This window comes from Nelumbo lutea, chromosome 5 (assembly GCF_056320005.1).
Source record: "Nelumbo lutea isolate HS-2025 chromosome 5, American lotus-T2T, whole genome shotgun sequence".
Classification (NCBI taxonomy): Eukaryota; Viridiplantae; Streptophyta; class Magnoliopsida; order Proteales; family Nelumbonaceae; genus Nelumbo; species Nelumbo lutea.
In genome coordinates, this window is record NC_142688.1 from 76,546,832 (window position 1) to 76,559,077 (window position 12,246).

The window sequence follows — 12,246 nt, forward strand, 5'->3', positions numbered from 1 at the left end:
TCAGAGGAGGTGGACCCACCAACAACAATGGTCTTTATTGGCTACTGTGAGACAAAATGTACGGACCAGTGTATCTGGCAACACCAACCCAGACTAGTGGGTAGGAAGGAAGAAAGAAAAAGAGAGCACTTGTTATCTATCTTCTATCCATGAAATGTTGGCGGGGCTGAGCATTGGCTCTAGGGGCCAGAAGGGTTGGGGAAAGTGTCAAGTGTTGTGGGGGGATGGCAATTAATCGGGAAATAATCGGCGAGGAGGTGGCGTGGGTGGACATTATAAATATGGGGCACACACTTGCCTTAAATTCACCAAAGTCCCCTTAACAGACAAGAGGGCTTTTGCTATCCTCAGTTGGGTTTTTTGTAGTTTGTGGAGAGATTCTCTTGTCCAAATTGTTTACAGACAGTGTCTCTGTGTTTCTGTGTTTCTGTTTTTCTGTGTGTCTCTTTTAGGCAGATAGATTGATAGATAGATAGATAGAAACTCAAGTAATAAGAAATAAGTAGAAAATGGATATCGAGGCTACCAGACAGAATTGCAAAGGTGAATCCATGGCTGTGGAGGATGTCTCCGTTGATTGGAGAGGCAGACCTTGCAAGTCTAACAAGCATGGTGGAATGAGAGCTGCTGTATTTGTTCTTGGTCTCTCTCTCTCTCATATAAATATATATATATAGGATAGAATTTTGCATGCACACCTTTCTTACTCATGATCCTTGATTCCTTCTAGATTTGGTTTTTTAAAATTCTGTGTGACAAATACTCATAAAGATGAAGAAAGAGACCTAGATATCAAACTTGTGGGTTTCTTTTGTTCTCTTTCCTCTCCCCTAGTAGGTTTAAACAGTTCTTTGTTTAAAATGATCCTTCATTCTTTATCTTCAATCCTTCTGGTTCTTATCCATTTTGCTTTTCCGGTTTGGACTCAAAGGTTATAGCTTGACTGGTGGGCATCCTATATACAGAAATCACAATAGTTTGTTGGATCAATTTTAGCAGATATACCACCAATTCTACCTCATTTGCTAGCTAGGATTTCTTCCTTTCAGTATAGTTAGTATCATAACATTTGAAGGGTTAGATCATGGGTCAATTTGTCGGCTGAGAGCACTATCAGTGAGTGAGGTAGTCAGACTGTCATAGTTGATTTGATCTCTGTACCCATGACTTACTATTTTGCTTTCTTTTCTCTGCCAGTTGAATTCAGAAAGAAGCTCCAGAAACTGTTACTGAGTAACAGTCTCTCTGTGGTGATTCCTGTAACATGTTTTATCAGGTTCTGGTTAGCATTATAGCTGTAAAAGATTCTATAAATTTTTTAAATCACAAGCTTTTGTTTTTCTTCACAAGTGGGTAATGTGGGTTTATCAATTTGAAATTTGATGGTAGAAGAAACTAATGGAGTTTTGACTTTTTTGAAAATTCAGGTTATTGGATACGGATGTTAGTGGGTTTCTTTCTTTATTCATTTATGGCTGGCTGGGTGACTGTGTGATGTATGATGTTTCAGGCCTTCAGGCGTTTGAGATCATGGCAATAGCTGCTGTTGGGAACAACCTTATCACTTATGTTTTCAATGAGATGCATTTCTCTCTGTCAAAATCTGCAAATATAGTCACCAACTTTATTGGGACCGTCTTCCTGCTGTCTCTCGTCGGTGGATTCCTCTCGGACTCTTATCTCGGAAGCTTCTGGACCATGTTGATATTTGGATTTGTGGAACTCTCTGTAAGCCTCTCTCTCTCTCTCTCTCTCTCTCTCTCTCTCTCTCTCTCTCTCTCTCTCTCTCATCCACCATTTTTCTTCATACTAGCTACCACATCCTTTATTTTCTCGTATACCCATTTTTTCTCTTAAAAAGTAAATGGACATACAGCAGCTAGCTTTCTGTTCATAAACAGTTAATGGTAACAGTAGAACCAAACTGATGAAGAAGTCAAATTAATTTGATTTCTAAAGACAATGAATAGAACATTCAACTGAAACTTAATAAAGGAAAGAAAATCAAGATGGAGAAATCAAGAAATAAATATAAGGTTCTTATTTGGGTACTGTATTCTTGTGAATTTTGTGCAGGGTTTTATCTTACTATCAGTCCAAGCCCATCTGCCTCAACTAAGGCCCCCCCAGTGCAACATGTTAGAGCAGCAGTGTTCACCGGCCAAGGGTTTCAAGGCCTTAATCTTCTTTATGGCACTCTACTTGGTTGCCTTGGGGAGTGGCTGCCTAAAGCCCAACATAATCTCTCATGGGGCTGACCAATTCAGAAAGGATGATCACAAGCAATCCAAGAAGCTCTCTACTTTCTTCAACGCTGCCTACTTCGCTTTCTCTGTTGGGGAACTGATAGCTCTCACACTTCTGGTGTGGATCCAGACAAGGTCAGGGATGGATGTTGGTTTTGGAGTCTCAGCTGCCGCCATGGCCATGGGGTTGATCAGCCTGATTTCTGGTACACTGGTTTGTAGGAACAAACGCCCTCAAGGGAGCATTTTCACCCCGATTGCCCAGGTAATGATTTTAGTCTCATTTTACCATTTTCTCAGAAACTGCTAACTATGGATTCTTTTCCCTCCTCTCTCTACTCTCTCTCTCTCTCTCTCTCTTGAAAGGAAAGAATTAATGAGCCTTTGTTTTCTTGGGTGATGCTCTGAGAGGCTGAGAATACTCCTTGTATGGTAGCCATTTGTAACATTCTTGTTTGATTTCTTTATTTAATTAGTTACGAAGAAACAGATTGATTGATCCTTATTCAATTTTTTCTTTCACCTAAGCTAATAATTAAGTTTAACTATATTCCAAGAAAGATGATTTTCATTTTCCCTTGTCTTTTCCACGACTGAGCTTCTTGTCTCCCTGTTGTGTCCTTTTGATCTTTGATGCTTTGGAATTTCTTCATTGATTCACTACTCTAGAGATTTGTTTCTTTCGGAGGGTGTGATTTTGCTTTTCCAGGAATTATTTCTTGTTTCTTTTAGAATAGCGAAATGCTTATTAAAAAAGCAATATATTTTGGACATTTACACAGTATATGCTTTTGCAAATACAATAAAAAAGTGATATCTGCTGATTCATGATCTCATTATAAAGTTGGTCTTTTAGAAGAATGTATTTCTTAATCTGACCCAACTATTGGTTAATCTAATTGGGTTTTTCCTTTTATATAACTCTATATCTATCTACTTTTGAAGGTTCTTGTTGCTGCATTCACAAAGAGAAAGCAGATTTGTCCTTCTAATTCTGATATGCTTCATGGTAGCCGAATTAGTACTGGGGCCAGCCACACAGTTGGCGGGACGTTTGCTTCTGCTTCCAACACCATCAATCTCATACACACTGATAATTTCAGGTGGGTCTAAAACTTCAGCTGCTGCCATGATACCAAGAGAACTAGTTACTTAATCCATAATTATGTTCCAACTAAAATCTGGGCAATCTAGGATAATCGTTGAACGATTCAAATGAATCTTTTAGAACATCAATTCCATGTTCCCATTTCAATTACTAATTGTCTTCTTAACATCTCTCTTCACCTTAAAATTCCTCTCTCTCTCTCTCTCTCTCTCTCTCTCTCTCTCTCTCTTCATCGCTAATATTATTAATTCAAACTGATTTCAGGTTCTTGGACAAGGCCTGCATTAAAATCCAGGATGGGTCTCAATTGAATGAGAGCCCGTGGAGATTATGCACTGTGAGCCAAGTTGAGCAAGTGAAAATCATCATCTCTGTGATTCCAATCTTTGCTTGCACCATTATATTCAACACTATTTTGGCTCAGCTCCAGACATTCTCAGTCCAACAAGGAAGTGTTATGGACACCCGGTTGATCACAAAAAGCTTCCAAATCCCCCCGGCTTCCCTACAGGCCATACCATACTTGATGCTCATATTTGTAGTTCCTCTCTATGAGACTGTATTCGTCCCACTGGCACGGAAGATCACCGGAAAGGACGCCGGAATCACCCCGCTGCATCGGATAGGAATTGGCCTTTTTGTTGTAACTTTCTCCATGGTTGCAGCTGCCCTAGTAGAGAAGAAGAGAAGGTTTGCAGCTTTAGAGTCCAAGAACACACTGTCAATCTTTTGGATCGCTCCACAGTTCCTCATCTTCGGACTCTCAGAGATGTTTACTGCGGTCGGCCTCATTGAGTTCTTCTACAAACAGTCCGTGGCAGGAATGCAGTCATTTCTAACAGCCATGACCTATTGTTCATACTCATTTGGGTTCTACTTGAGCTCCCTCCTTGTCTCACTGGTTAACAAGATCACCTCAAATTCATCAAGTGGAGGATGGCTTAGTGACAACGATCTCAACAAAGATAGGCTAGATTTTTTCTATTGGTTGCTAGCTGCCCTTAGCATCATTAACTTCTTCAATTATCTATTTTGGTCTAGATGGTATTCTTACAATCCATCTTTGTCTCCAACTCCAGTACATGATTCCTATGGAGAAGACTTGGATCACAACTTCATCAGCTCTTCAAAGCATATTGGAGCTGACAATATTATACCTTAAATAGCATTATCTCCACAAATGATTTTTTTACTTTCACCTTTAGCTTGACTATTGTATAAAAAAATGGAAAAAAAATATAAAAAGTATAAAACAAATACCATGTTGGAGTTAGACCCACTTAGTGCAACCTCTAGGTTGATAACCATTGTGTCTTCCATCCTTTGCTACCTTTTGTTTCTTTAATAATTGACTGTCCAAGGTGGACTTTTAAGGGTCCAGAGGTCTTTGATTTGATCCCAAGGATCCATAAGGAAGTTAGGTCTAATCCCATCTGTAAGATTCAATGCATTCTCCTTGTTGTACTCCTTTTCTTCATTACTATTCCTCTCTCTATGATCATGGGTGAGGAAATTAAAACCTCATCACATTTTATTTCTATGTAAAAGAAAGTGTAAGTGGTGGGGTTTTGCTTTTATGCTTTAGTTAGTTAAAAGAAGGGTCATTCTAAAGCAACTCTGCTATTGTGATGTGATGCATGTTTATGGAAAATAATAAAGTCTCAGTGAATAATGGCTAAAAAATTCAAAATAAATAAATAAAGGAAAAAATAAAGGGAGGATGAGAGGATCTATTTCTAGACCTCGTAGGGAAAAATGCCTCCATGTTCTGTTCCTATCTCAATCATTTACCTTTCACCAGGAAACATGTCTCATACATGTCTTCAATGTCCTATGTTGGAGCTAGGCCCCTCCCCCCTGCAAGATCCCTCAGCACTGCTGCTAGCCTTATAACACCACTGGTTGTGGGGGGTCTCTTTGTCATTATAATGTTCATCCATATGTTTGTAAAAAGATTATCAGGGTCCCATGAGCAACAGTCTTTTTCATGACATGGCTAAGACACTCAACCAATGACAGAAGCAATTTCTCCACTTCATTGGCCACTGCTCTGCTGCAAAACCAGTGCCATGAACACATCTTACCCTGCTGCCAGCATAAAGTATATATGGTTCTCTTCTTTCCCTCTGATTCTAGAGTAGTTGGCTTCCCATTCTTGTGACGGGTCCCTTCAATTCTTGGATTTATTGGACTCTGTGATTATTTCTAGTACGACTATGACAAACTATTTTGTTTCCATCTTCTCACATACTCTTGATCAGCTGCATCCAAAAAAGAAAGATGAGATAAGCTGAAACTTACTAATACAAGCAGTCCAATATAAACCATTACTCAGTTTTCTTTGGTCTCTTAAGTGGAAATCCAACCTGGGACTAGCCCAGTATAAACCATTTCGCCCCTAAATATCCAAGTATAAATCAATAGTTATGCTGTGTTTGGTTTCACAGAAATAAGAGAGAAAACATTAAGTTCTGTTCTGAAGTAGTTTCACAAATTTTAATTTGTTAACAACCTTCCCTCAACTTTTTGTTTCTCTTATTTCCTATCAAACCAAACATAGCCCTACTACTGTGAGACATATTCATTAAATAGTTTAATACAATTCTGGCTGGGTCCATGGAGCCCCTTATGAAATTTCATCTGAAAACAATTCTGAATCTAATCCCACCAGCCCAAAATATGGTCAAGTTGGTCCAGAATGGGGTTTGGCTTAACACCCATGATTTATATTTGGGAGCCAATAAGAGAAAGACACAGAAACGATGGCACATGAGAATTCTGTCATCCGATGACCACTTTACTCCATAGCATCGGTATTCCTAGTGTCCTATGTGACATACAAACTCCACTTTCCAACAATTAAAGTAGTGTTGCTGGTTGCTGTGTGTCACCATTTGGCACATTTTTTTTGTAGCATATCCAATAGAGCTTTGACTTGGTCTTTTTTATTAGTTGGAGAAGTACTTAGTTTTCATCTTTAAAATTATTCTTTACTATCTTCTTTTTAAGTTTTGTAGATGATGAAGTAGCTTTTTTTTTTCTCTCACCAAATGTTTTGGGTAATTCAATTAAGTTATATTTATTAAACTAGGAAGCAACATAACAGAAGATCAAGCTGTTCCCTCCTTGCTTAACCCATCAAGTTCAAAAGTTGTGGTCATGGCCATCCACTCCACCCCAACCCCACCTGATGACCTTTCTAATGATTCCTTCTACTTGGAGAGAATGCATAGGAGATCAAAATGATGCGCATAGGGTTAAAGCCTGGTTTTCTCCTTTTTAGGTCTAGCCTTTTAACTTAAAATTTTGCCCCCCCCCCTCCCCCTCTCCCTCCTAAAAAAGTAAGAACTTGTAGTAATATAAGAGAGAGAGAGAGAGAGGGGGGGGGGGGCGGTTGATAAGAACCAAGGCTTACTTGAGCTAGGGATTCAGCTATGGCATAATAAAATAAAAGGGGCCATCCAAACAACACTACAAGGCTCTTAAATCACTCACAAAAGAAGCAATTTCGATGGTAAAAGTTCTGGAGACTTTGCAAAAAGTTGAAAACTAGCCTTTTGGAGTCACTATCCACAGCTCCCCACCAATGAAAATCTCAGCTCTCCAAGTCATTAAGAGGCTCCCACAAGCATAATATTGTCTTCAAATGGAAAAATAAACAATCTATATATGCCAATTGCCACACAAGCACCTGCAAAGAAACATGGCAGTTTCTATATAAATTCTAACCACCACCACCCCATCACCCACCATCTGATCGACAATATCTGCACAAGAATCTGATCTCTCAGCAAATGCTTTGAACAAATAGATTGAAAAACCAAGGCTCAGTTAATGCTTTGAGCCAGGACATATCCAGGAAATGTATTTACTTTCAAAAGTAGCTACATGTCCTAAGTCGTAGGTGGATTCAAAAAATCATATGATACATTGCGATTAAGGGTGTCAATGGACCGGTTTTGGATTGGACCTCATCCAGTCCAAAATCAATTTGGATGGATTGGACAGACCAACAAGACATATTGGATTGGACCAACCCAATCCAAAATATTTATTAGATTGGATTGGACCTGGTCTGTCCATAATAAATTTATATTGAATTGGGTTGGATTCAACCAATATTTGGTCCATTGATATAAGATAAGAATATATGTGTCAATGGACCGGGTTTGGGTTGAAACTAATCTAAATCAAAAAGAATTTGAACAGATTGGATGGTCCAGACATTGAATTGAACTGGTCTAAATTGATCCAAAACATTCATTGGATTGGATTGAACCTATTTCCATGGGAATATGTTTGTCTAAGTTGGGCCCGGTTTTTGCTGAAGCTAGGTTAAGTCTTTATTGCACAAGATTAAGCCCCTATTTGGGAGTACTTACATTTAAGCACTTATTTTAGGTTGGGGCCAAACCAATAAGCACTTATGTGCATTTGGAAATTAAATCCAAATAAGTGTTTTCTTCATGAAATAAGCCCGTTTCGAATAAGTTCAACATTTTGACTTTTTATAAAGCATTTTTTGGAAAAGAAAAAAAAAAAAAAAAGCTTAATGCATTTCTGGCCCATCTTGGCCCATCATGTAATTTTCAAAATACCTATACTACCCCCTTTGAATGAAACAAACACTTAGTTATCCAATAAACACTCTCAAACATGGGCTACAGAGGGTTGGGCCGCACCCTGGCTTAGCTTGAAAAAAAATGCAACCACAAACTAGATAGTCTCCAAACTGTAAAACCGGTCATTTAGGGCTCATTTGGGAAGGCTGAACCGAAGATTCAGCCAAGCTAGTTCAGCTGCCTTGAAGCTCTCCAGATAAGCTATTCAAAGAAGCTGAAGCAGACAGCCCTCTAAATGATTGACAGACAGCCAATTTGGGCTCTCCGGATTTTTCAATTTCACCAATAGGGCAATAGTTGTCCATGTCAGGCCCACCCGCAAAGTCAAAACCTAGTGTGCTTCAACCGTCCCAAACGGGCACTTAGGGAGGACTGAAGCTTAAGTTCAACTGCTTTGGAGAAGCCACTGAAAGAAACTTTAACAGAAAGCCGTTTATATGGCTGAAGAACAACAAGTTTGAGCTTTTCTGATTTTTAGGCTTTTGGGATGGGACCCACCTCATAAAACCAAAAGCAACCACTGGAAAGCCCTCCCGAACGGGCACTTTAAGGTTATGTTTGGTTTGAGGGAAAAGGTAGGGATAGGAAAGAAAAGGTAAGAAAATCTATACAAGATTTGCAAAGGTTTCCCTATCTTTCCCTTCCTTTCCCTACTTTTTCCTTCAAACCAAACATAGCCTAAGGCAGTCTATCCAAGCATCCAACAAGAAATAAAATAGACACAAAATTAAAGGTAATACGGGAACAGAATCGGGAAGAGATTATTGCTTGATTCGATTGGAGTAGCAAATACGTGTGGACATGGTTATGGGTTGGGCCTTGTTCAAAAGGCCGGGAACTAAGTACCCAATAGAGAATTGTCTCACTGTTAAAGCCATCTATATATATATATATATATATATATATATATATTAAAACTGATCCTGCCATGTCAGCATGTCTCTCGTTTGAGAGAAGCTATTTATCTATTTTTTAATTTTTTTGAATTTTTTATTTTTTTAATTCCATATCATTTTTTAAACAACCAATGAGAAGCACTTTCTCAATAACCTAAATAATCTCTTCTCCTAAAATTACTCCTAAACTACCTTCCCCACTATCCCCCACTTTCTCCAAAATTATCTCTAATTCCTATTTATCTTCTAAATTATCTCTAATTCCTAGTTATCTCCAAAATTATCTCAAATTTAGTAGAGTTTCTCTCCTAAATTATCTCTAATTCCTATTTATCCTCTCACCTACTTTTTATCTATATCTATCTAAAGAAAGTTTGGATTAAAAAAATTAAGAATTATTTAAATATTCTAAAAAAATTATAAAATAACTTTAAAATATTTATTAAAAACACAAAAAATAATTTTATATTTTTACAAAATATATTACGAAATTATGTAATAACAATGTAAATTATGCTTCTCTAAATTATCAATTTAAATGTTTTTTAAATAATTAATAATATGTAACAGCTTTAAATAAATAAAATTCAAATAACAAAAAATTTTAAATATTTTATAGATTATTTAAATATTTATCATAACTAGATTTTAAATAGTTAAAATAACGAAATTATGTAATAAATTAAAAAAAAAAATCTTCAAAGTAGAAAAATAATTATAACAAAATAGTTAATAATAATAATTTAACATATTACAAATTTAATAATGTAATTAAGTAATCATACTATGAATTATGATTTTATGGATAATTAAATTCAATAAACAATTATTATTTTAAAACTTAAATATTTTACATATTATTTAAGTATTTAAATAAATAAATATTTTAAATAAAAAAATATTTAACATAACTAGATTTTAAATAGTTAAAATAAATAAATTATGTAATAAATTTAAAAAATCTAAAAAGTAGAAAAATAATTATAACATAATATTGAAATTAATAATAATTTAATATTTTTAAATAATATTGTAAATAATTAATTTCACTTATATCAAGTAATTCAAGAAAATCACTTTCAAAAAAATAATATTATTATATAATTATATATACTAAAACTAATATTTATTGTCTTTTGTGATAAATGTATTTTCAATAAGTATGTATAAATTTATTTGTTTAGTTATTTAATAGAAAATTTTCAATAATTATTGGGGATTAAATTACTATTGTTGAAATTTTTTAAATTTAATTTATCGTACTTATTGTATTTATTGTGTTTATGTTATAAGTTATTGATTAATATTTAGTAGAGATTAAACTATTATTTGAGATTATATTATTTATTGGCTAAGTTAATGTATTTTTAGTACTTATTTTATTTTTGTAATTTTTGTAATTAATGTAGTTTTCATTATATATATTTTCAATAATTGTGTATTATTTCTATAATTTTTCCATAATTATTGGAGATTAAACTATTGTTATTTATTAGATATATGACTATTAGTTTAGCTAAAATTATGAGTGTTCATGAGTTGGTTCAGTGCAGTCGTAGGCTATTTGGTCAACCAAATTGAACTGGTCAGGTTAGGGAGTTTAGCTAAAATTTTGTTTTTCTATTTTTTTTCTCAAAGCGGTTCATATGTTCAAACCGGACAATCGGATCGTTCGACCCCAAAACGGTTCCCTATCTAGTCCAATTTTAAAAACCTTGGATGGGGAGCGGGTGCCTTGCCTTGAGCTTGGCTTAGTGTGCGGCATGGCCTGCCCCAAGGCACAACCCATGGACCAGCCCAACCCATGGCACGGCACGGGCCCGTGCGGGCTCAAGATGTGGACCATGCCAAACCAACCCCCCAAACTATCATAGAGGAGGGAGGCATGGCCCGAGACGCCTCGTGGTCTAGCATGTCATGACTCGCACTTTGTGTGGGCCACATGCGGGTCGTGTCGTGTCGACCCACAACAACCCAATTTGCACCTCAACTTGAACCCGCCCAATACTGGGGACGGGGCAGGGAAATTCGAGGATTGTCCATCCTTGATGAGGAGTGGGGTGTCTTGCCCCTGAACTCGCCCGACATTGAGGAGTGGTTACCTTGCCCTGAACCCGCGTGACACTAGGGACGGGGTGGGGATGGGGTAAAGTGTCTTGACTATGGGGCAAGGAAAGGGATGGGGTGCCTTGCCCTGAACCCACCCCGTAGTCATTCCTATATTATTGTTAATTATTAGTGGAATTAATAAAAATGTTAGCTTTTATAATTATTTTTATTTATTTCAAGTTAATCAAAATTTCATTTAAAAATAACAAAAAGAATAAAAATTATTAAAATCACTACAAGTTATTAACAAAACAAAATTTATTAAAAAATATTTGTTCATATTCAATTAACAGTAATTATTTTTATAAATCAACATTAAATGAAAAATAAAATTATTAAATCTTTTAGATTTCCCCCTGCATTGCACTGGCCCCTACTAGTACTGCCAAAAAGGTGAAGAATGAACTAGCTGCCTTTGCTTCTCCAAAGACTAGGGGTGCAATCGAGTTGAGTCGAGCCGAGTATCAAGCTACTCGAGCTCAAGCTCGACTCAGAAACATAGAGCTCGAAACTCAACTCAATCTCAGCCAAATTTTGTATATTTGGCTCAAACTTGACTTGAGTTGATACTTGCAAGCTATTCAAGCCGATTATAAATAAATTAATATTATAAATAAAAATATATTTCAAAAGTCAATTATAAATGTATTTTTTATATTACAAATAATTTAATATAAAAATTAATGTTTATTTATATTATAAATATAAATATATTAAAAATATTATTTTATTATGAATTCAATTAGGCTCACGAGCCACTCAAGCCGATTATTGTGAAGCTCAAACTCGATTCGACCAAGTACTTGACCTGAGTCGAGCTCGACTCGAACTCTATCACTATGAGCCGAGTTCGAGTATTTTGCGAGCTGAGCCCGAGCAGCTCACGAGTATTCTCGGCTCACTTACACCCCCTACTAGTTAAAGAGGAGGAAAGAATAATAGAGGTTGGGGATGGGGGGCTCTTTGGGTCGTTGTACTTGGAGAGAGCAAGCACTAAGTGCCTGTTTGGGAGGGCTTTCATTTTGCAGCTTCTGGCGTTGCAAGGAAAGTAGAAATCTATGAAACCATATTTGGTGAAAAACATGAAAAGCAAAAACTAGGCTTACACGAGCTGAGAAATCAATTTTCGGGTGAAGCTGTTTTTGATAGATTGTCGGAAATGGCTCAGTCAATGCAGTAGGCCTTTTACAGAATGTTGAGGCTTTTAAAATTTTCTTCTTTTCAAAGTGAGGGCCCACCAGTATGACAATTGCAGTAGGCCTTTT

General features: G+C 36.5%; 1 protein-coding gene across 2 annotated transcripts; it reads left to right on the forward strand.

The window, feature by feature from the left end:
* Window positions 1-306: 306 nt before the first annotated feature.
* LOC148852974 (Major facilitator superfamily protein) lies at window positions 307-4,969 on the forward strand. 2 transcript variants are annotated; one of them, XM_088943213.1, is made up of 6 exons: window positions 329-642; window positions 1,198-1,276; window positions 1,511-1,728; window positions 2,077-2,511; window positions 3,192-3,349; window positions 3,619-4,969. In XM_088943213.1, the coding sequence occupies exons 3-6, from the start codon at window positions 1,531-1,533 to the stop codon at window positions 4,514-4,516; spliced, it is 1,689 nt and encodes a 562-aa protein (XP_088799339.1). In that variant the 5' UTR covers window positions 329-642; window positions 1,198-1,276; window positions 1,511-1,530; the 3' UTR covers window positions 4,517-4,969. The 2 variants fall into 2 exon arrangements, with proteins under 2 accessions (XP_088799338.1, XP_088799339.1); XM_088943212.1 differs by lacking the exon at window positions 1,198-1,276 and having other exon boundaries at window positions 307-642.
* The last annotated feature ends 7,277 nt before the right edge of the window (window positions 4,970-12,246 follow it).

What these genes read in the sequence shown, in the direction of transcription:
- LOC148852974 (XM_088943212.1), top strand. Translation starts at nt 510, where the DNA reads ATGGATATCGAGGCTACCAGACAGAATTGCAAAGGTGAATCCATGGCT. An exon ending in AGCTGCTGTATTTGTTCTTG is followed by an intron (nt 643 to 1,510) that starts GTCTCTCTCTCT and finishes ATGATGTTTCAG; the next exon opens with GCCTTCAGGCGTTTGAGATC. An exon ending in ATACACACTGATAATTTCAG is followed by an intron (nt 3,350 to 3,618) that starts GTGGGTCTAAAA and finishes AACTGATTTCAG; the next exon opens with GTTCTTGGACAAGGCCTGCA.